A 24,637-nucleotide genomic window follows, 5' to 3' on the forward strand; every position below is an offset into this window, starting at 1 on the left:
TCACCGTAGCAGCTATACTTCTTCAAGGATACACAGAAGAACATACTTACATACTTTAAAACACGTGTACACATGTGCATATATATATATGTTTTACTTACACACGCACACAGCTCTTCATCCCTTTGCCTTCCATTATGGGTTGGAACAATTTCTATTCAATGTTGCTACAGCTCTGGGCCACAGTGTGTTTAATTAAAGCTCCATGAACAGTTCTCATGAGCAAAAAGAAAAGAGTTCTGTCAGAAAATCTCACCATAAACTCTGAGATCAATATCTCTCTGGCTCTCGCCCGCAGCATTGACTGCAACACAAGTGTATTTTCCTGTGTCACTGATCTGAGCGCTAGTCAATGCCAAGACTCGGCCCCCAGACACAACCTGCAATACAAGCATGACATATTCAGAACGCGCAGCAGAGAGAACTATTAGGTTCCATTTCTAAATGAAATACTTGTTTTGCCACTGTTCCCACCATCTCTCCGTTCTCTACACTCTTCCCTGCACTCTGTCATTCTCTTTTGATTGAGACTTGCGAAAGCAAAAGTCTAACTTCATGCAAGCCCCAAGGAAGCTCCTGGCATTCCCAAGTCTTTGCAGGATCTTGACATTCCTCCCTCTTACCAGTTTCAAACATTCTGTCACACCTTTTGTCTGTGCCCTGAGCTGTCTTCACAGTATACAGATTTCCCCTCTTTCCTTTCAGACCATAAAATTAGTTTTCAAAAAGCAACCATGCCCTCTCTTTTTCACTCTGAAGTACCTCCTTACATCACCGGTCAGTCTTTTTTTCTGAATTACTATTTTATGTAGTGAGATATTACATGATCTTGAGCTCTATGGATCTCTTCAGCTACGAATATGGTCCAATTTCCTCTTCTTGCCAGTAAGTGAAAAATTTGTTAATACGAACTCTTACTCAGTAAAAAATCAGTTGAAAGGACCGCCTTATTTCAATAGATCTGTATTTTCCACTTCACACAGTAATTACTGGACCTAAACTCGCACCAATAACCCAGAGCAAAAGGCCTCATACTTTCATTCCAAATCCTCTAACTTTGTTCCCTTAAACCGCATCGGCTTAAAAGTCTCCTACCCCAAAAGGAAACAGCACAGATGGCAGGATTTGAACCCAGTACCTGGAGTCCATCGCTAAAGCTGGAAACAGGGCTACCATCTTTTAGCCACGTCAGAATAGGTGCCGGGATGCCTCTTGCTTCACACTCCAGTCGCACTAGATTATTAACCACCACTGTCACCGTGTCACTGCTGCCAGAGATTGATGGCGGGACTGAAAAATAAAAAGAAAACGAAGTTGAAACAGCTACGTAACAGTATTAATCACAATGAAATTAAGTGGGATGCATACTTTTGGACATTATTTCTCTTTCTGCAAGGCAGTATATTATTGGAAAGATTTCAGTGCTACTTCTACTGAACTCTTGTCAGTTATTTGCTCTGTGCCAAATCCCGCTCTTACCTTCCAGTCAGATAACGTCAATGGCAGCACTGTGAGCAAGGTAAGAAGGACTGGGTCCACAGCCCAGAGGACAGCTGTGGAACCCAGGAACCAGAACAGAAAACCAGAAAATATTCCCTCAAACTTTTATAATATTCTATTTAGACCTTGCGAAAGGTATGAGGAGTGGTGGGAATTAAGGAAAGAAGTTTATCATATAAACTGCATAAAGCAAATACACACACAGAGTAATAAACAGGCCTTGGAGAGCATGTGTGAACGTTTACCAGACCAGACTGTATAACACCTGCCTGTCTGATGATAAAAAACATCTTAATGGAACATCTCGGAATGCAAGTTTTGTAGACCTATGTTAAAAAGGGAGACAAGAAGTATTAAAAGAGGGAGATGTTTCCTTTTTCAGGAGAATCAAAACAATTTTATTTGCTCCTACCGTTAGTAACTCAGTAATAAAGGTTTACAGTCAGTATCAGTACAGTGTCACTCCTACAAAGAGATGAGAATGCTGCGATCTACTCATACATATCCTTTGGGAGGAAAAAACCGTACAAAATTCTGTACTGAAAATAAGTCTCATTAATAAATTCAGCAACCTCTAACAGCCTGTAATTCAGGCTACCTGCTCTTAGATAAATTCCAGTACTAGCAGAAATGGCAGAAAAAAAGGCAACTGTGATATTATAATCTTTTTCCCCACACACATGCGCACAGTTTCCCAGTTTCACTACAATAGCATCCATTATTCTCAAATGCCTGAAAAGGTTATAGTGATGAGAAAGAAGCAGAAAAAAAATTAATACAATGAAATCTTACGAATATACTGAACTGGAATTCAACTTGCTTCCTTCAGCAGGCCTGCCTAGTTTCATTTAATGGTAAGCCTGCAGTATCAAGCACTGGTTTTAATGCAAAAAAGATCTGATAATTTCTACCATAGCTACTGCATCCACAACGCTATTAACAGCAGAAGTTGTTGAATACAACCAGTGATCGACCAACATAGCTGCTCATTCATAATGCCAACTGCCACACAGAAATCTAGAGCAGGTTTCAGAAAATGCAGCACAAATTTCTGTACTTCATACTTCAGAGTTCGTTCTGCATTTAGTAGTCATTCTTGCTTCCACTATTAAGGAAAAAAATTCAAGTTTTCTCTTCTCAAACTCATAAACTCTAAGTAAACTGAAAGATAAACTTGTTCATGGTAAATTCAAAAAGCACTCCATTGTAAGCCCGGCATGACGCAAGCTGAATTAAGTAGGTTCATGGATAGGTGTTTCAGCTTCCTTTGATGCAATTAGTTCTGGCTGCCACTGCATATATTCTTTTCTGGAAGGGGAAACGATTTTATGTGTCTAAGTCAGAAAGTATTAGTTCCCTAGAAAACTCCAGACATATTAACTGAAGTTCTGCCACCCATAAAAAGACACAGATAAACTTAGGAGTTATTTTTCATGTTTTGGTTTAACCAGAATAATGAACTTGGATCTAAATATTTCCCAGGAATTAATCACTGGGTGGGGTTAATTGCCTTTGACTTCGTCTTGAGCCATCAGTTTTTCCCAGGATGGTCATTAATTCCATGGAAATGTACTGCCCAAGTCATTATTTTTTAACTAACATTGATAGGAACTAACATTTATAGGAACTACATACTCTGCATGCATCTCAGCTGGGGACACCGTGCCAAATTTGAGCCACAGTTTTGCATGGAAGACTCCCACAGAAAACCTGCTACATGCATATGCATGTATCAAAGATAAGAATTTGGATTACGGTCCCATCCAAAAGTCACTGAAATCAGTGGAAAAGCTCCAGTTTGGCTTTTGATCAGATGTCTCATGTCTGCAGACACCCACACTTCATCTTGTCAGATGCAGTACATTTTTCTTTAAAACTCTTGGATTATGAAAGAGCATTTGATCTTTGTCCTTTCTTTATCTACTGTGAGCTTTAGAGTCATCTACAGCAAAACCCAGCAATTGCAAGGCCTTCCAAATTGCTGAACATCAATACCTTTTTCACCAATCTGGTACCTCTGCTCATTCTCCCTAGAATTGACTTCTCCTACCACGTTTTCCTAATTCAAAACATGTATTCTAATGTTGCTGAAAAACAGATAAGTAAATTTTCTTCCCGCTGACGACCTGTGCCATATGTCTTCGAAGTATGATGGTATGATGAGTGATGGCAAGTCTGCTAAGCAGATCTGAAACTTGAAAAGAGCAAAGGCAGTGCGCACAGGTGGTTTTTTTAAGTTTTATAATACTTACCATGAACCTGAAGACTGTAAAACAACTCAGCTGCTCCCGCTGTGTTGACAGCCACACACTTATATACACCTGTGTCAGAGATCTGAGCAGCTTCTATCTGCAGAACCTGCCCTCTATTCAGAAAAGTGGCGCTTGCGGCACTAGTCAGTGGACGATTGTCTTTGTACCATGCGATAGCTGCGGAACGAAAATGGAAAAGTTGCAAAAAACACCCTCATTACAAACAAAGGGACCAAAATAGTCTTCAAACTTTCCATCTAAGTTTTCAGATACATAACACCAACATTTACAACCAATATCGATATTGATAATAATTAATAACGATAAAAAGTAACACAAAAATGAGGAAATCGGTAACATTTGTGCAAAATACTGACTATGCCTAGAGAATTCACTAGCAAACTTGACACTATCATCCATGTACACCATGTATTCATGAAAAAAAGGGTCTGAAGTTAAAAAATTATCACACAAAGCATACTTAGAGAGGATTTACTCATCTCACACCAAAGCCAACAGCAGCTACTTAAAAATATGCAATAATACGATATATATCCCTTTTTCACTTTTTACTCTAAAGTATTGCTACATTAAACTGAACCACCCGGGAAAGTTTACAGAATCAAAATGCAACTAACCAAATCAAAGTTCAACTGGCAGGTTGAAAAACTGAAAATAAAGCCCAGAAAACTGGCATTACTCCAGAAGAAAACTGTATAGGAATTTGATAACAGAATCCAAGGACCCTTTTTTGCATCTCAGCCAAAAGATGGCACCCTCCAGCAGCAGAATGGGTAACTCGTGTTTTACCGGCACTTCACTATTCAGTTTGATGAAACTGTTACTTACTGAATCATTTGCTGTAGCACAGAAGTTTTCTGTGAAAGACACACATTCAAGACTTTTCTTATCCAATGTCATAGCTTGACATTAGTATGCAGCACATCATACATAAAAGAGGTGAACAAATGGGTTTTATTGGATAAATTATATGAACTCCATCACTTTAATTGTTTGTCCTAAAATAATTGGCAATTTGATGAGAAAAGAGTGCAAAATGGATATAAAACCCTTATGTTTTCATAACATAAGTTTATATAACATATAGTGAAACATATGAAACATAAGTTTCATAATATATTTTATATATACCCCCAATAACTTCAAATTTTGTTTTATAGAGGTATAAATGATTCTAGAAAATAATATTTTGCTGAGAATTAATTCTTTAAAAAGGTAGAGAAAATGAGCCTGGATTCTCACCTGAAATTTAGTAACACCTTTCTTCTGAAAATGTAATTATCGTCAGCACAAGAACAAATTGCTATACCAGATATAGATACATTAGTCATACACTATTCCCCAAGTTTTGCTGTACAATATTTAATACCGAAAATTATTCTCATATTAAGACAGTATTTTTATATCCCATCAGAAGGAGGTGGGAATAAAAAACACACACTGGAAAAAAGAAGGAAACAAATTTTTATCTGCATATCTCAACAACAGGAACAAAAAAAGACTAACTGTAAAAAAAAGACCTAATCCAAAAGTCCTAGCACTAAAAGAATCCCAGCAATGAAGTAACTAAAATCCAGATTGCTTTAGATTTTTTTCAGCTCAGAAACAATTCAAAAGATCTATCAGTCTAAACAGGAGCCAAAGTCCTTCAGCTCTCACTTGGGTAAATGTCTATGGTTTCTATGGGAAACTTTCCTTTAAAAAAAAAAGGAAAAAAAATTATAAATCCACAAAATGCGAGGAAAATAAAACACAAAGATATATATGGCCTAGTTTTCAAAGCTTAGAATAGAAGGAGAACCCACAAATCCATCAGTATAATTTATTGTCGGGGCAAGCCACAGAAAACTCTCTACATACACAGAAAATCTCCTCATTCTCACAGGCCAAGGGTCCAGATCAAACAAAGAGCCTCCGGTTAGTTTCAACAGACTTCAGATAAGGTCCTAGACACGGCCATATTTGACGGGCAAACTCAAAGCACAAGGTACTGTTTTAAGTCTGCCCTACACTATAAAATATTGACTTGACAGGGGAAAAGAGTGCGTGCGTTTAAAGCTGGTTTAGCAGAAGTCTGATGGTATTCTTGTGTACGAACAGGGCATCACTGTACACACAAGGGAGTAGATTATCCTCGTGTTTTTCATTCATTTAAAAATGGTGGGGATTACTGAATTCCTCAATACTTACTCCACATCAGTTGATATACTTCCCATTATACATAGCGTTTAATAGTTTCTAGCTGGTTTAAAAAACACAGAATTACGTTCACATCAGAATATCCATTTTAAAAGACACATAAAAGTGAAAACCTTTTATCTGCTTCATGTTCTCCAATGTGCGTGCACATACCTGGTAGAGGGTTCCCAGATGCTCTGCATTCAAGATGGATTGGATTATTCACGACCACTGTTTCATTTAACATTTTCCCTGCATCTTCCAGGCTGGGTGGTTCTGGGAAAAGACAAAGGCATCAGGTTTTCATTAATTCAACCACCCAGCTAGCAGAAAATCTGATCACGAAGTAATCTGTCCTCTGAGAAAGTTTGGGCAACGGATTGCACAAGCTTCAACTAACTGCTGGATGACCAAGGAATTTCTCAAGAAAGTTCATCTTTGAAATGAGAATGCTCTCTAATTGTATAACCTCATTAATGTTAATAGGAACAAAACACAATTTTTATAAGTTTTTATTTTTTCAGGAAAAATGACACTTGAAATGGACTTGCAGGAAATGGGTGCACAACACAGAACAGCAGTTCTTCTAACATGGCAAACGCATCTCACCTGACCTGGTAACATTCACCTGAATGTTGTACACAGCGTTAGCAAAGCAAGACTCTTCACCTAACTAAAGCCTATAAATTTGCAAAATGACAGAAATACCAGGTAATGACGCTTTGAACATGATGACTGAGAACAAAAGAGGTATTTGTGAGCACGGGATTGACACTAACTATGATGCAATCATCACACGGTAGAATGAGTGTGGTTTCTCTTTCTGAGTCTCATCCATGGAGATACTGCAATCTCTCTTAGTTTCAGTTTAACATTTTCTGGTTACTGGAAATTTGGTTTGACAATGAAAGTCAACGTAATCATACTCATCGTAAGTATTTTGCCACAGTCCATTCCCACACCTCCTGGATCCTTTGAGGATTGGGTCACATCAAGAACACACAATACTTCGTGACCACTTTTGAGGCAAAGATACATAAATCATGGTGAAAGCGCTTATTAAATTCACATGCAGACAACAGCTTCTCAAGTTTCCCTGATTTCTTTTATACTGGTTTTTAGCTGCAAAATAAAATTCCTTTTAAACAGTCTGAAAAATCCCCTCATAAGAGAACGTTTCTTTCTCAGAAAAGTCATTCCTGTAAAATTTCCCCATCGCGAGGTCACAAGGAACCCCGTTATCACCAGAAGATGTGGATCAAAGTAATAATGGCAACAGTGGTACATTGTACCTTGATTCAGAAACATGGAGTACCCTTCTGAGTGGCGGGTTAGTGGCAATGCACTTGGCGTCTTGTGATACCTCTGAACAGAGAAGTTAACTGGAAAGGCATTCATTTCTGTGGCCTTCAGTACCACATGAGAAAGGCTAAATCCCAAGAAAGACAGCTTTTGCCCTGACTTCTTACTCATGGAGTGGGACAAAGAAAGAAAACTGAAAGATGGATGTGCAGAGACAAGAAAAATGCCAAAGAGCTTAAAAGAGAAGGGAATAGAGACATAAAAAAGCTGCCTTGAAACAGCCATGTTTAGCTTCTAACCAGAGGCAGAAACATTACCATGCACATGAAGCCGAACGTGCTGTTGGGCTTCTCCTGCAGCATTTGTTGCCACACAAGTGTATCGGCCAGCATCTTCGAGCAGGGCCTTGACAACTTGCAGAATACGGCCTGAAGACTCCAGCTGTACCAAAACAGAGAGCACGGAACCACTTTACACAATGATCCCAGGCAAAGACGCCAAGAGTAATGGCAAAGTAGGCGTTTACACTGAATACAGCCAGTCTTATCTTTCTTCTAACCTGGGGCTAATATTCATGCAAGAGGTGTCTTGGTAGTTCAGAGACTTCAGTGTTGCTGGGACATCAGGATTATTAGCTGTACAGCTGTGAGGAGACCTAGACATGGCAGAGGGGCAGGCAAGCAAGGTGAGGAGGAGGCTACAGGCAGAGAGAGCTGCCACTGGCAAGATATCAAAGACTTCTCCAGCCTAAAGAAAATCAAAGCCATTGCAAGTGCTCGACCCCCCGGAGCATGCAAGCACTGGGAGGGCTGTTCATTGAAAGTCAGAATCTCACAATGAGAAGGGAATGTATAGGTAGGTGCTGCAGTTGCAGTGCTTATAGAAAAACTCATCTAAATGCTGCCCCACAGTGACCAGTGGGTAGAGCCACCTCCTAACTGGCCGGCAACCATACCTTGGAGGTGAAAGTACAACTGAAAGGAGCCGGATGCTGAATTTACAGTCATGGACTCTTCTGGTATGGAGGTCTCTAATGGGATTCAGTCTACTAAATAACGCTATTCAATCTGAAATACTGTCCCAGTCAGGTAAAAAGCCCATTGCTCCCCAGGAATGGATCTTTAGCATCTTTATACCACAGCATGAGGGAAGCAAAAGGAAAAGAAGCACCAACAGGTATAACTTCTTGTAACTATCTTTCACGGTTTGGATCCCCTAAAAATGTAGTGCTTACTCTTATATTTCCTCTGGCTGTATTTACTGGTTGACCATCTTTTAACCAAGTTATGGAAGGGCTGGGAATGCCATTGGCTATGCACTGCAGTGTCACAGGCTTGTATATCACAACAGCTCTCTCGGAAGTCCCAGCTGATTTGATGGTTGGAGGAACTGCAAGAAGCATCAGAAACAAAAATGAAGTATCATTTGAACATATACATTTAAATATACAGAAGCAATATCCCACAGGTAAGAGCAGCTCTACTTCTGTTTCACCTACTCTCACCTCCAGTTTTTCAACCCACTAATACAAATAAACATTTACAGAAAACTTGAGCACCTTCTTGCCAGCAATTTAAAATAAAGGCAGTCCGCCTCTCCCCTCCGCCTTGCCTCCTTGAGTAACCTACCATGCACAGTAACATCAAATTCCCTTTCATGTTCTCCTGCCTTATTTGCAGCCACACATTTATAGCGGCCAGTGTCTGACACTTGAGCTCGAGAGATGAGAAGTTTCTGTCCATTTAATAAGATCTTATGTCCAGCTCCCTCTTCAACTGGTTGACCATCTTTCAACCACCTACCAAAAAGAAAGTACAATCTCAGGTCTCTATGAAAGTAAGATCAAAAGCACTCCTAAAATATCTAAAATTCTATTAAATGTCCCAGTAACTCTATTTGCATTTCTAGGAAGGTTTGGAGATGTCAGGTAGTATTCTGCTTTTCTGAGTGCCACGGACTGATACAGTTTATCAGGAGAAAGGAGTACAGGGGAACAGGCACTAAAGAAGTCAGAATGGTGAAAGGGAAGCAGTAGTGAAAGCAGACGCCACCAGAGGTAGACAGAAATATCCAAACCAAAAGCAATCATTGGTGGCAGATTAAAAGTGCACAGTTGCACTAGCAAGGGAATGAGAGTTGTCAGCTCTTGTTATTTACCCTAATTTCCAGGACATGCATATTGGAACAATACACCAAACCACTTTAAAACAAAATCCTGATCCTGCCATGTGTGTGCCTGATGCTGTCTTCAGTGGAGTCAGAAGTCTGTCCTCCACACATTAACTATCACTAAATAACATGGGCAGTTCACAAAGACTACCTCCAAGCTCACCTATCAACCATCAGATATTTTTTTCTACTGTCACACCAATCTCCTTACACGATAGTTGGTGAGGGTGTCCCTGTTGCGGAACAATCCAACTCCAGTGGGCTATGTAGAATCACAATGTAGTCCAAGAGCTCATCCCCACCTTCCACAAATGGTGGGACTGTAAGAGAAAAATCCATCAACAGAAACATTTAAGCATTAGAAATGCCATAGAAGTCTATCTCAAATAGTAATGTTAAAAAAATAAAATCCTGACGTCTGTCTCACTTTCAAACACATACAGATTTGCTGTTCATCACTGTTCCTTTTTGAAGGCAAACATCTACCCAATGACATTTTGTGGCTTCAAACCATTCTTCTCACTCTTTTTTATTCTTTCTTGTTTGTTTGTTTTTTCCAGATTCTGTCTGAACAACCTTTTGAATGGTGGTGGGGGGGACGACTTTAGCACCCTTTGTCAGCAGCAGAAGAAAACAAAGGCGCAGAGGACCCTCTTCCAGGTCCTCTTCACCCTGTCTCATCCTCTCACAGGAGGGGGCGAGCTGAGGAGGAAACTTGGCCATACAGCTCCCTCCCAGCTCCTTCACCGACTAGCAAGACTAGTGAGATACACCTGGAATGGGAGAACAAATGCTCTATGTCTGCACGCAATAGTAGGCAATGTTCTTCAAGAATCAAGCCTTTAAAGTTCTTAAATAAACCTTTCCTTGTGAGAAGAACGTGATTAACATTTGTACAAGTCATTTACCTAGAGACATTCAGAAAGGACTGCTGAGATGCAGACTGTGGTAAAGGTTTCAATGGAAAAAGAAGAAAAAAAAAACATTTTCAAGAAAAGGTTCAAAATTTGCACAACACAACTCAAATTCAGAGACAGATGTCCTCCCCCCCCAGAGGCAACTACTCAGTAATGTTTTTAATCCATACCTTTCATATCTACAATTTCCTTCTATGAAGGCAAGTTAGAAGAATTTTAAAGGTTACTGAGAATAAAATTTACCTACCATGTGCACAAAAACTCTTCAAGAACTAACCTGAAAGTAACAGTCTTCGAGCTGTCCTGTAACCCTGGACAGCAAAAGTGTGCAGTGCCTGGGTTTAACTTGATATGCAACTTGACTGATATTTCATATAATGATACCAACAAAAATAAAAACATCCTTTATTAGGTTTATGAGAATCTGTTGCTCACACACCTAAGATTTCTACTTCATATTTGATTTCTTGTTCTCCGGCTATGCTTGTGGCCACACACAAATACTGGCCCCGGTCACCCTCAACAGCATTCAAAATCTCCAGCTTCTTCCCACCAGCTACAACACGGAGGTTGTCGCTTGCTTTCACAGGCACACCGTCTTTTAACCAGGTAAGGAGAGGCGGAGGGTTGCCAGCAGCTTTACACTCTAATGTGAGTGAATTGCCAGCAACCACCTGCCTGTTCTGGGCTGTGTCAGCATCGCCCTCGATTACTGGAGGAACTGCAGAAAGGAAAAAATACATTGCAAGTGATTCATTCTGTAGCTAGAAAATGTATTAACAGCAAATGGGTTAGTTCCTCCCCACCCACTTTGGCTCTACATGCCACTACGTCACGCACAATTTCATGTGAGAATTTGCTGCTGGGGCAAGCCAAGACAAAAGGGAAAGAGAGCACTGAAAGGATGTAGTTCAGTGTTGACCAGTTGTATAAAATAGAGCATCTGCAGGGCTTTGAGATGGAAGTACTAAATCTGAAGGTCTTAAAACACTACACAAAAGATCCCACCCCGAGTGGCTATTTCAGGTAAGTGTTGTTCACCATGCATGTGTGAGAAAGAAAAAGGATACATGGAGAAGAAATAGTTTTGATACTTCATGAAAGCACGGTATCAAGGCCTGTGAAGTCAAGAGCTTTTTGAGAGTCACACAAAGCACAGTGTAAAGCTCCCTTTACGTGGCCCTGCTAACGCAGGCCCATCTTTAAACAGGACCATTGACTGCTCTTCACTCTTGACAGGCCTGCAAAGGCTGCTTACATTACAAAGGCAGAGAAGCTTTCAAAATGCACTTTCTGTAACCTGGCAAATAACCAAGTTCAATAAACTCTCGCTTACCATAGACATCCACGTCATATATCTTCTCAGCAGCTCCAGCAGCACTGGTCACGCGGCAAGTGTACCTTGCAGAATCCGATACCTGGGCCCGAGGTATCTGCAGGAATTGCCCTCTGTCCACATACAGAGCTTGGGGGCTGGAAATAATCGGTCGTCCATCTTTGTACCAGGTTATGGTAGGAACAGGGATCCCCTTGGTTTCGCATTCCAAATTTATAAGATTGTTAAGAAGCGCTGATACCTCTGTGGTAGTATTTCCTCCTTTAATACTAGGAGGGACTATTGCGAAAGACAAGACATCAGCATTAGAGCCTTAGTATACAAGTCTGTGTAGATTTAAATAGATTAAATATTAGAATGCTGTAAGAATGAAAGATTTTAGCTTAATCAGACTTCCAACCCTTCCTGGTGATTTTTGTCCTTGTTTTTTCCCAGCAGAGTTACACATTGCCTATACAATTCTCTGGGGCACACTGACAGTTGAAAGCATGAAGAGAACAGAACATAAATGGAATCTAACATCAAAGGGCCACCACATACCTAAGTCACAAGTGCCACAGCAAGGACCACTGCAAAGCATTGTGGTCCCACTAGAGGTACCTGGAAACATTTTACCTTCTAGGCTCCAACACGTGCCAAGTTAGGAGAGCTGGGCCTCCATGTGTCTGGCAATGCATTTGGGCATGGCTCTGCCTCTTCCCTTTCTCTGAGGGGTAAAGCAAGAGCAACCGCTGTGTACCTTGGGAGGTGCATCATCCCAACAAGGAACAGCGACCTGCTATTTAAAATACCAAATACATCGTAGAGCCTCTACGACTGGGGTGGGAACTGTTCAGTATTCAAAACTGCTGAAGATGAAGTCACCTTCTTTGAGACTAAATATGAGCTTAACAGTCTAGCTTTAGGCTCCTAATTTTGAAACTTTTGGCCCTTAGTCATTTCCCTTGCTCGCTAGGCAGCAGTACTCAGATTTTTCTAGCAAACAAGCTCTCGTGTAAATCAGCCAATATAAAGAGTTCGTAAATCTCTGTAGAAGTAATAAAAACACAGCGCAATTGGCAACAACTAAATTTATGACTGCTGAAAGTACCAGACACATCTGGCAGACACATTAACTCCTTTGCTGCCAAACATTTCTACTGACTAGTGTTCATTTAAAATGCCACTGCAGAAATGTAAAGCAAAGTGTCAGTGAATGGATGTACACCTACGAGATGGGTATGGCAGATTATTAAACCATGATGAAATATCTTCGTAATTAAATAATTTGCATGCAAAAATACACAAATCTATATAATACACTGAAACACAAAGATGAACACATTTCTCCATCAGCAAATGCTTTCATCCACAGACAGGGAACGGTTTTAACATGGTGTTTTGGGAAAATATCAAAGCCAAAAGTAGGGCTAACCAGCTAAAACAAAGTAAGAACTAGCAAGAATTAGCATCTAGGTTCCTCACTTACTCCACGGGCTTCTGTTTATCGAGCCAGGATTAATGAGAAACTAAAGAGATATTCCATCCTACTACCACAAATTCATCCTTTTCTTCTGAAGAACCTGAAGTAAGGTCTACTCATCTGCCAGGATTTTATTTGTGTGGGGTTTTTTATTCCTCTAATCTCACAACAGCCACAATCATCTGCAAGTTCTCACAGCATTTTCTTTGTTCCCAATGTAAAGAGGCTGCACTATGACTGGTGTACAGGCATATTTCTGTGCACATGGTTGCTCCATGCTTCAGAAATGACCCAGATGATGGAAATAATGTATTCTAAATTCACAGTTATCAGAAGAACAGACACAATCTTCAGAAGCAAATCCATAGCAAATGAGGACTCATCAGCTTAAGGGCTCACAGACTTAAATTCCTTCACTTCACGCTCCAGGCATGAGAGCATTATGTGACCTCTCGATTTCTGCAGTTGATTCACCCTAATTTCTGCTAGCACTGGGCTCTCTCAGTTTTCAGGTCTGACTGGGCTTTCACACATTCTTTGTCTTACAAATTGAAAAACTCTTCCTCTTGTCTCCTTTGAAGTCTTCCTTCAAAAGCCACTTCTTCCTTCTTCCATCAATCTTTCCCCTCCTTTTCTGCCAACTGATAATCTCCTAATTTACGTTAAACTTATCTAGACTAATCACAGGAGTTGTCTGCTCTCCATGTCTTTGCGAAGACTCCACTGCTTGTAAAAACACAAAAAGTATACTCAGTGTGCTATAAACTTCACAAAAATAATGTTAATGTGGTTATCTCATGCTAGCATTTCTTCTCTTGCTATAAATGACCTCAATTTACACCAATTTAAGCAAGATGACATACCATGCTACCTGAGGGTCATCTGGAACATTCTTTTCCAAAGACTATTTTGGTCTAATTCTTACTGGGTTTGCACTTCACTTTATAATTTTAATTTTAAAAATAACTGATTCCTGGCTGAATTTGGTCCTAGCACTGGGTTAAGGAAAAGACGACCATGAGTGTATTAAAATAAAATTCTTCTAATTAATTTTCTGTTTCCTAAGACAAATCAAAACAATGAAGCCACATGATGATAAAACAATTCAGTTGAAACTAATTAATAGCAAAATTTGAGAAGGCCCTTTGAGATTTTTGGCTTTCAACAATTAGAAAATAATAAAAAGCACATAAAAGCCACTTAAAGGCCAAGTTTGCAAAGACTATGTTTATACTTAACTTGACACACAGAAATGCTCAAAAAGATCACTTTGTCAACAGATGAGTATCAAATTATGTTTATACGCAAATTTTGCAAGATCAGAGCCTTAACTTATATTTGCCTGAGCATCTCCATTCAAAAAAGAAATCTTAGGAGTGAAGTTAAAGGATTTCCTAGGATCAGGCATTCTCTAAACTTACCATGGATGATCAGCTTGACCTCCTTCACTTGTTTGCCAGCAGTGTTGGTGGCGCTGCACTGATAACGACCTTTGTCAATCCTTCGAGCACTTTTTACGTGTAGAACTTGATCTTTGTCCAGAAGCTCCACATTGGGATCACCCAAAAACAAGGGCCTGGAACAGAGATTATTTTGCTTCGCAGAACTCTGACCCCATCCATTCAACATTAATTTAAACTGACGGTAACAAGGAGGGGTCCTTTAATGGCAGTAATTGTACCATTAAGCAGTAGAGCAATACGATTAATCTGAAGAGTCATCATAAAGTGACAGACTATTATAATTAACTTTATTCACGGGTTTTAGAAGAAACCAAAACACAAAAGCACTTTACTCAGGTCATCCAGGATGCCAGCATCAGAGCCAGAGTCCTACTCGTGATCTCAGTTTCTTTTTCTAATTACTTAGGTCGTGACAAAATGATAACAAAATGTCTGCGTTTACTAGATGAAAGTGTAAACATACCAATACCAAAGAATAAGGAATTGTCACACCAGAATATCTTTGAGTACTAGCCAATGCCTATACTGCAATACATTGTTAAACACCAACACTATTTAAAAAAACAGCCCATTTTGTTTTTCAGCTAATACTTAAGCCACCAAGAATTCTTCCCGTGGTATGCTTTCCTGAAAGATGAGATGAAGAATTGAAACATGTAGACTACAAATGCTTTTAAACCTTTAACACATATATGCAGAATTGCACAAGGCACTAGCTAGGAAAATATTTGATATGGGTACTGTCTACCATTGAAAAAATCACGCCAGCAAAACAACCGTATTTTAACTAATGACATGTTTAAAATAACCCAGATATAATAAACTCAAAGAAATAGTTACATTTGTCTTGGTTCAAGCATTGTCTGGCTTCAAATACTGTAAATCTGCTCTGCAAGTGCCAGCGTCAGTAATGGGACAGTTCACAAAGAAAAGCAGGATACTAGCTTCTGATTAAAGAACTTACCACTTCACACCACACAAGTTTTATCCACTATCAATAACTTAACACTAAGTAACTAAAAACTGGGCTTGCTGGTACAGTGCACCTTCCTCCTCTACATTCCAAGGGAGGAATAAGCTAGAAATAAACCACAAAAGCTATAATATACTTACTTGCCATCTTTGAACCAGTGAATGTTGGGAAAAGGGAAGCCTTTGGCTCTACATTCCAGACTGATTTCCTGGTTGAGGATGACTGCAATTTCACCAGGGGTACCAGCACCAATTATACTCGGTGGAACTTCAAAAAGACAAACATTATAGGAAAAGCTGGTATTTAACCAGGAAGGTATGCTATGAAACTGGAAGAAATGCAGTAGTGGGTCATGCTGTTCCCTTGAAACAACTTTAGTATTCACTGCAAAGTGACTTCTGCTAGATCACAACATCATTTCTACCATGACAAGCGCTTCCATGCTTGTGCTGGTGAGCAGTACGTGAAGACTCCTGTGTTAGACTGCTGTACACCCAAAATAGAAAACGACCACAGACCAAAGTCCAGAAACGAAAAACAGCATTTTGTCTCTATTACTACAAGAAAGGCAAATTTTCAGTCTTCAAAGGCAACCATGACAAGTGCTTTAGCAACCAATATTTAGTGGGCAGTGAGAGGAAGAATTCATTTATGATAAATAGAAATTTAATGATGTCTTAAGTATCAACTGTTTTTTAAATCACTATCTTAAAAAAACAAAACAAAAAACCAACACACAAACGAAAAAAATACAAAATACAGAACTCACCTAGTATATCTAGGTTAAACAGCTTCTCAGCACTTCCTGCTACATTTATGGCTTTGCATGAATATTGTCCAGCATCATCAGTTGCAGCTTTAAGGAGCTTCAGTATCTTCCCGTTGTGCAAAATCTGGAGCGTACTGCTTTCCACAACCTTAAAAGAACCCAAGACATTAGCCTTACGCGATCCAAGTTACATCAGCCAAGTATCACAGCTGGATTTTTATAAGAAAATGGTAGTTTTAGTCTACAGATAATCTGTTTCCTCTTTCAGTTATAGCACTAATCTCCTCAACTTCTGCAATCTATTCAATATGATTTGTAGCTCAACATACAATAGGGAGTGGGAAAACCAGAGAGCTTCTTCAGCCATCAGTAATGGTCAGTCTCAAAGGTGCATAAAGGTGTCTCTCCTCCTCTTGAACTATCACTTATCAGCTACAAGTAGAAGAACAGGACTCAACAATAATCCTGAGGATTTCAAGTCACCTCCAAGAGTTCTTATTTCTCCACCCACAGAATGAAGAAAATACCGTTATTTGTCCCCTCTGCAAAGACTCTGGCATCTACAATACTGGGAGACTGCTAAGGCTAATTCCTAGGGGAATCTTGAAAATAAAAAGTTTACTTTAGACTTATTGAACAGCTGAATTAATTGATTAGCCATATTTAGCTGGCTTTCTGTGTGGGTGTTCTTAGTGCAGTTTAAATATACATGAAGGCATGTACATGTATTTACTTTAAATGAGTCCTCATACCAGGCACTCAAAAGTCAACACAAAACTAATGATGGCTATGTTACTTCAATTAGGTTAATTGTACATACCTGGATATCTTCTTTATACCAGGAGATGACTGGGAAGGGGTTACCAGATACTTCACAGAAGAGACTTACAGGGTGATGAACAACTACAGATGTATTTGTCACCTTTTCTTGATCTCTAATTTCAGGAGGAACTACAAGAAAGCTCGCGGTCATGTATTAAACCTTTTATTTCAGTGATTTCCCACTTCTTCCTTCCCCCCAAGTCAAGAACCACTGTAATATAAATTTCTCAGACCCTTTTCATTACCTACCCAATGCATCCAATTTGCCTTTTGCCTCTGGGCATACATTCCTGTGTCCTTTCTTCCCTTTTGCAAAAACCAGAGTCATCTCTTGCCCAGTAAGAGACTCCCAGGGAAATTCACTCAAACACAACCACCATCAACATTTGAAGAGAATAATCTTAAAACGTAATCTTAAATTTAATTTTATTTAATCTTAAATTTAATCTCAATCTTAAAATCCCGTGTTATTTGCTTAGCATATAAAGGAAGGAGAATCCAGAGACTCATCCTTCCTTTTCACTGCTCCAGTCAGCCCCAAGAACATCTGCCATCATTTGTCCCACTACGAATGCAAAGAGAAGGGCCTTATGCGGTGGATTAGAAAGTTCAAACCCCACCGATAAGGCCTGCTGGGACAAGATGGAATTCCTGCTTTTCTAAAAATAAATATAAGGGTATAAAACATGCTTTGGAATCAGAATTAACTATCACGGGGAACAATTAAGGCTGTAATAAAAGTACTCTGTAAGAATCAAAATATCAAAACGTATCTCAAGGTCACCTGTAGAGTTTCTATCTCAACAAATATCAGGAGCAAGAATTCTCCTATTCTGTGTTCATTCTGATAAATAACTTCTCATATTTATATTTGAAATGCAGATCTATCACCCAATCTTTAATTTCTATAGTACAAAAGTCTTCGTTTGTTATTTGCATTAAAATTTTCCAGTATAAATAGAGCCCTCTACCAATGAGACACACCTAGGTCTTTGAGCAAAACAAAGATGGTTTGTGCATAAAGTCACAGAGAACAGAAAGAACAGAAAAAGTATGGAGAGTATCAGAATAATAGAAATGCAAGTACTCAGGATTAGATTTTATCATTTAACTGCACATGGGCAGATTTGGGGCATGCAATTTCCACCAATAAAAGAGAAGATGTTCTTCAAAAACAGTTCCCCAACAGTTGTATTTATTATTTACCGTGAACTTTCAGGTTGTATTTTCTTTCTGTGCTTCCAGCTTCATTGGTTGCCACACAGATATACTCTCCGTTATCAGAAGGTGTAACAGAAGCTATGATCAGCAGTGTCCCATCCTCCAGAATTGAAATCCCTGGTTCACTGCCTGACAGCTCTCTTCCATTGCGTAGCCATTTGATGACAGGCTTTGGAATACCTAATAAGCAAAAAGTGAAACTTCAAGAAATGCTTCGCTTAGCTCCGAATAAGAAAGATTCAAGCACTTCCCATTGCTTGCTGGAAGTCTTACTGGCAAGGACAATCCACAGGGAGGCTATGAGAGGAAGCCCTGACTGTTACAGTATGATTTTAACATTAGAAATCTTAGTCCTAAACATTATAATGTCCTTGTTGGGTACCAATGACTTTTCCCAGAATTTCCACACTCAGTGGTTATTTAAATCACTCTTAGTTTGAATTTTTCCACACAAAGTACGTATGGAAAATACTGTGCATATTGTACATTTTTACCATGCCAAAGAGTACATGGAAACTTAGTAATTCTCAGTGGTCAACAGAAAAATATACTTTTGTCACTAAAAGTGGGAATAATGACACACACCTTTTGCTGGACATGGGAATGCAATGCGTTGATTTGCCACTCTTTCTTGAAAGGGACTATTGTATGGGGGATCCAGATCCTCAATAACAGGAGACTCTGAAAGAAAATTAGATCCCAAAAAATTCTCTACTTCCAAACACGGAAATACAGTTTGGCAACACATAATGCTTCTAAGTCTCTCTCATTCACACAAGGTCAGATTCCAATAACCCTCTTTACACTGATGAAGTGTACTATAAAAGCAGTCTTGATTTCACAGGAATATTTAGGCAGTAAGCAGTACAAAGAGGCTTTCAAATTTTACTGAAATTGGTTCTCTCTAAAACCAACTATATTTGTTTTGAGGGCAGAGACACTGTTTCTGCAAAATCTGAAAAATACTATTTAAACTGTCTTTTCTCATACCACATATTAGTCCTACCTCCACCCTTTGTTCTTGCATCTCATTTTAAACTTGTGTATGGACTGAGACTATACAAAGAATATTATTTATAATAAAGTAACATTTCTGGCAGTTCTTTGTTGTTTGTAACAAGCGGTTCTCAGCTCTCCAAAGAGACTGAAATGGTGCGTTTAGATTATTACAAAGAACAAATAATTTCTACTTAGCTTAAGTCAGTCATGCTACATTGATGTATGTCAGCCCATCAAGTGAGGAGTTATACCACATATTTAAATTGGCATGCTGACCACTGTTGCCCCGTCACCATTTCAACAGCATGCTAACTGACTGAGTGAAGAGCTCAATTGCAAAATTCCAATTCCACTGAAAGCTGTGACACCAGGCTCCGAGGTTCAGAGAGAGTCTCTGAAAACGTGAGACATTCGAACACGCGGAGATAATATTTGAAAAAGAGGTTTCCCCTACTGGAATCTGATTTTAATTACCTACTACAAAACCAAATCATAAGTAGCTTGAAGACTTTTTGTATTTAAAAAAAAAAGTAATATATTTCTTATTTCTTTTCAGTTTTCCTATTCCAGTTTTCCTTAATTAACATCAGAATGTAACATCTAAAACAGATCTGGATTTTTGCATTACATAACAGCCAACAGCAAAGAACATTGTCCTCCAAAACATAAACCAGGCAACACTGGCATGAAACGATACATAGCCAGGGCAGGAGGTGAGATTACAGCCCTAATATAAATACCTTGAACTTGTACTGTTATTTCTGACACATCGCTGCCTGCTACGTTACTAGCAACACACTTGTAGATTCCGGCATCAGGAAGCTGGACGTTGCTGATGCTTAGAGCTCCATCCGGGCCAGGGATAAACTGCCCACCATCTATCGGCACAGCACTTCTGCCTTTGAACCAAGTGATCGCTGGGGGAGGGATCCCCTGGGCACTGCAGGGTATGTCAACTCTATGGCCAGCTTGGACTTTCAAAACTCGAGGCCCATGCTGTATCTTTGGAGGTACTAAGGAAGACAAGGTTAGTCCACAGCATTGTGAGGAAAATGATGTACAAGATCATTCTTCAAGGAAATTCTTTTCTGTCTTTGTCATTTTAGAAAACATCCTTCCTTATTCACTGAAACTAAATTCCCTCAGGTGACTAGAGATATAGCTTAAAGATATGATTTAGTGATAGTTTTTGTCAGGGTTAGGTTGATGGTTGGACTCGATGATCTGAAAAGGTCCCTTCCAACCTAGGCAATTCTGTGATTCCATGACTAAGGAAGCAGACCTGCATGTTCTCTATGTAGGATAGGACGTACAATACCCGATTGCTTAATTTATTTGAAGAAGCTACATTTCAAATTCTACTGCACGACTTCCACATGAGTAGTGTAATATTGTTATACTGAGCACATCCGAGTAGCTATGGGTACTGGCTATTCATAACACACAACAATTCAAAAGCTTCTATGATAAAGTTAACTACATTTTCCTTTTGACATTTTCATTTCCTTCCCCTAATTCCTGATCTTTCTATGCTTCCAAACACAAGTTCGGAGAAGGAGATAAAATGTGACTGGAAAAGATTTTGCTGGTCCCCAAGAATAATACAAATCCAACATAACTCTTTTGCCACATTGTTTTCCTTTCTAAGGATCATTGACAATAAAGGACTTACAAAGAATGTCTGAAACAGTAACAAGTGCCATTTTTCCAGACTCTCTGGTAATATACAATTACAGATAAACAAAGATGTGCACTGATATCAGATGTCTCTACCCACAGAATCAGACAGTAATCTGTTATAGCCATTGCAATGGAATTAGCATAGTCTGAAGGTTTCAGAGCTGCAGGGGGCAAGAGTTCCACTTTGGTACATTCATGGTATGTGATCCACTTCAAAGACATGTGCTGTCAACAGGCATCGGCAGCAACACTTCCAGACTCTACATCTACCATAGGAGAACTATTTATACACCCACAATTACTATTGATCAGCCTCATCTGATAACAACAACCTGTAGATGAAGATAATATGATCTGAAAGAATATAGGTCTATAGCATTTAACATACATAGGGAAAAATGTTTTAAAAGCTCTGCATGATGCTAAATTCCATGTGGAAACTTGTAGATTGTCCTTTAAGTTAAAGCTTACCGTGTACACTTAGCTTCACTGACTGAGTTGCATTCCCAGCAATATTTGTGGCTACACAGATATACATTCCACCGTCTGAAATTTGTGTCTCACTAATCTTCATTGACCCCGAGGGCAGGAAAGTATGTCTGGAAAAATAAGAAGTAGATACACCGTATAAACATGCATTGAAAAGTAAATGACCTCTACTTACACATTGATAAGGACCGCTACAAGCTAAAATAACACCATCCTACAGGACATGCTGAGCCATGCCATACTGAGCCACTGCATTCAGAACATGCAGCAAATATCTACAATATAAGATCCAAATTAAAAAATTTGGTTCCGTCTACTTACAGAATATATTAAAATCTGTCTTGTTTCTAGAAACAGAAAAAAACCCCACAAGGTAGAGAAATGGAGCTCTTCAACCTCCCATCACAAATCTTTGCTCAGCCCAGGTCAGCATGGTCAGAAAGTTAAACAACTTTTGATACTATTTCATCTTGGCAAAAAAGATGTTATGACAGCTAAACATGGAAAAAGGGGCTCTGAAAAGTATTCTGATTCAAAATCACCAGTTCTGATATTGATAGAAATTGTCACTATTCATCACTCAATAATTAACTACAGAGTATGGATTTTTACTGGTCACAAGCTTGCAACATTACAAGATACAGCCTTGGCCAGCTCAGCCAAATTCTGCTTATGTAGAAATCAAAAGCCATAGAAATAGGGAAAAAATGAGGAGGGAATTAAAAATGACAGCTAAGAACTGACAAGAAGAAATTCAAGTGTAGCACTCAAGGTTAACATACAGAATTTAGGCAAAGTTGGTGGGGAATTAGTAGTACCATCTGTCTTCCTTTCTCTGGCACGCTTTAATTAGGACAGTGTTGTTATATGGGTATAAATGGTGAATTTGGGGATTGCAATGGCCTGGAAAGATGAATGGAAATTGTAGTGTATTTCCTCTGGGCCACCCAAATCTCTCTGATATAATTCCTCCTTTGCTGCCCATATCTTGCCAAACTTTTTTTTTTTTTAAGTAACCCCAAAAGATATGATTGCTGGGGTAACTTATCTCCATTATTTTGTCCACTAATTAGATTTGCTTTCTGACAGAAGCTCCTTCATTTCTGATTTCACTCTTTTGTTTATTGGTTCCATTTCTAACATCATCTTTTGGGTGGTCCCAAGCAATTTCGTTTGGACTAATTCTTTAACCTTTGCTGACATCTGTAAACAATTTTATGGAAGGGGCTGAGCTGGACTTGTGCTGCTGTGGACAACTTGGATTGCCACAAGAACCATGAGCAAGTAGCCTAATTTATCAACGTCTCCTGAGGCAAAATGAGGACAAGTAAGAGACCAAGAATGCAGATTGGTGAGTGCATGACACGTGCCCACAGGACACAGCAGAAAATTCCGCAGAGATAATTAATAACAGATCAGCTCTGTGCACAAGCCTCCTTCACCAAACATGCTGTCCCAGCAGCTATTAGCTGCTGAGGCTCTTGCAGAGTCCCTCTGAGGTGCAGGTTTGGCCACAAGGGAAGCAGGCTCACCTTCAGGTGATGTACACACCTTCAGGTGTGTACAATGCCTTAATTCAGCTCAGACACTGGTTGATTCTTTCCACTGGGAGCAGTGAGAGACACTAGACAAGGGGCACAACAATAGCTGCAGCGGGTGTTTGGCCACCGCTACCATTTCCTGGTTTGTGAATACAGCTCTAGCCTTTAACCCTTCTGAGGAATCTTGAAGACTAGAAAAGCACTAGCTCACCCCGGGACAGTACCTGGCACTTCAACTGGGAACATACAGACAATAATCACCTACTCCTTTCCTCTCTTATTTTGTACCACACTAAAATAATAAAGGAAGAAGTCCAACATTGTGTCTCATGCTGCATACAAGACAGTCCCCAACTCTTCAGTCTCTAAGATTGTCAACTCAACATTTTTATAAACATTTAGCTATGTTTTCACATGTTCAAGAATATCTGGACAGTTTTTGTAACCAAAACAGTGAGCAATGAGCCCTTGTAAGCACTCCCAAACGTTTATCATCATCTGTAATCTACTGGCAGCCCAAAGTCCATATGAATAATAAACGATGCTCCCCTGAGCATAAATATAAGTGTTTAAGAAAAGAAAAACAGTTTTTAAACATTTATAATCAGGCACAGATTATGTGGGTCTCCGGGCACCACCACAGTATGAATGTAACAGGATCTCTTTCATCTTGGCCTCCTGAGATTGCATATAAACGCGTGCTGGAATGGAAGCTGTGCAATGATGCATGGTCTTAGCTTCCATTGGAAAGAGACATACACCTGGTTTGGGAAAGAGTTTCAAGACCTAGTAAAACAGGGTCCTCATGCAAGACAACTTAATACCTTCTGATTGATCCTGAGGCAATTAGAAATTATATAGCCTTCCAAAATCTTGAAAGCTTAGATGCAATTTCTTTTTTCATTTGTTTTCATTAAACATTGTTACCTTGGAGAGAATGGAGATATGAGCTGCGTTTCTTTGGCCCAGGTAATTATGGGGGGAGGTGAGCTCTTTACTTCACATGGAAGTGTAACATCTTCCCCTGCAATTACCGAGATCTCTATGGGTTTATCATATGCGTTTCCTTGCTGGTCTCCAGGCCTGGATACTCTAGGTTTCACTATAACATGGAACATGTTAAGAAGCTGCAATGAATATGTAAATATTTGTACAAACGTAACACCATGCAATTTTACTTCAGATTAAACGTCTTTTTTTTTTTTATCAGGTATATAACATTACAATCCTATTTTTAATGACATGTTTGCAATAGACATAAATCAGTGTAATGCTGATGTATGGTGCCTGTAGCTCAGGCACTGGCTGATGCAATACCACAAATACCAGCAAGACTGCCCTACCTACCCAAAAAGCTGGATAGCAACAGGCACGTGTAGTTCATCCATATGCTGAGCTCTGTATTGCATAGATAGCTTTCGACCAACACCTGAACCATGTTACACTGCAGCACCAACACCTACAACCCAGAAAAGCCTTGCAAAGCAAGCCTACACCTAAATACAATTTTTTATAATTCTGGGAGATGGTAGGAAGCTTTGGG

At 39.4% G+C, this 24,637-nt stretch overlaps 1 protein-coding gene across 3 annotated transcripts in view; it reads right to left on the bottom strand.

Moving 5' to 3' along the window:
• Positions 1–24,637, bottom strand: part of HMCN1 (hemicentin 1) — a 198,597-nt gene that overhangs the window by 78,773 nt on the left and 95,187 nt on the right. For all 3 annotated transcript variants that reach the window (XM_054211475.1, XM_054211474.1, XM_054211476.1), the window contains exons 22-40: positions 24,022–24,196; positions 21,536–21,663; positions 20,125–20,397; positions 18,971–19,066; positions 18,371–18,565; positions 17,163–17,293; positions 16,343–16,490; positions 15,714–15,840; positions 14,559–14,713; positions 11,676–11,954; positions 10,779–11,060; positions 9,634–9,742; positions 8,882–9,051; positions 8,488–8,642; positions 7,571–7,694; positions 6,126–6,227; positions 3,753–3,929; positions 1,139–1,290; positions 257–380 (exon numbers count right to left, since the gene is read on the bottom strand). In XM_054211475.1, the coding sequence (XP_054067450.1) occupies positions 257–380; positions 1,139–1,290; positions 3,753–3,929; positions 6,126–6,227; positions 7,571–7,694; positions 8,488–8,642; positions 8,882–9,051; positions 9,634–9,742; positions 10,779–11,060; positions 11,676–11,954; positions 14,559–14,713; positions 15,714–15,840; positions 16,343–16,490; positions 17,163–17,293; positions 18,371–18,565; positions 18,971–19,066; positions 20,125–20,397; positions 21,536–21,663; positions 24,022–24,196 (3,102 nt within the window). The remainder of the gene's footprint in view (positions 1–256; positions 381–1,138; positions 1,291–3,752; positions 3,930–6,125; positions 6,228–7,570; positions 7,695–8,487; positions 8,643–8,881; positions 9,052–9,633; positions 9,743–10,778; positions 11,061–11,675; positions 11,955–14,558; positions 14,714–15,713; positions 15,841–16,342; positions 16,491–17,162; positions 17,294–18,370; positions 18,566–18,970; positions 19,067–20,124; positions 20,398–21,535; positions 21,664–24,021; positions 24,197–24,637) is intronic.

Source organism: Rissa tridactyla, chromosome 8, assembly GCF_028500815.1.
Source record: "Rissa tridactyla isolate bRisTri1 chromosome 8, bRisTri1.patW.cur.20221130, whole genome shotgun sequence".
NCBI classification, from domain to species: domain Eukaryota; kingdom Metazoa; phylum Chordata; class Aves; order Charadriiformes; family Laridae; genus Rissa; species Rissa tridactyla.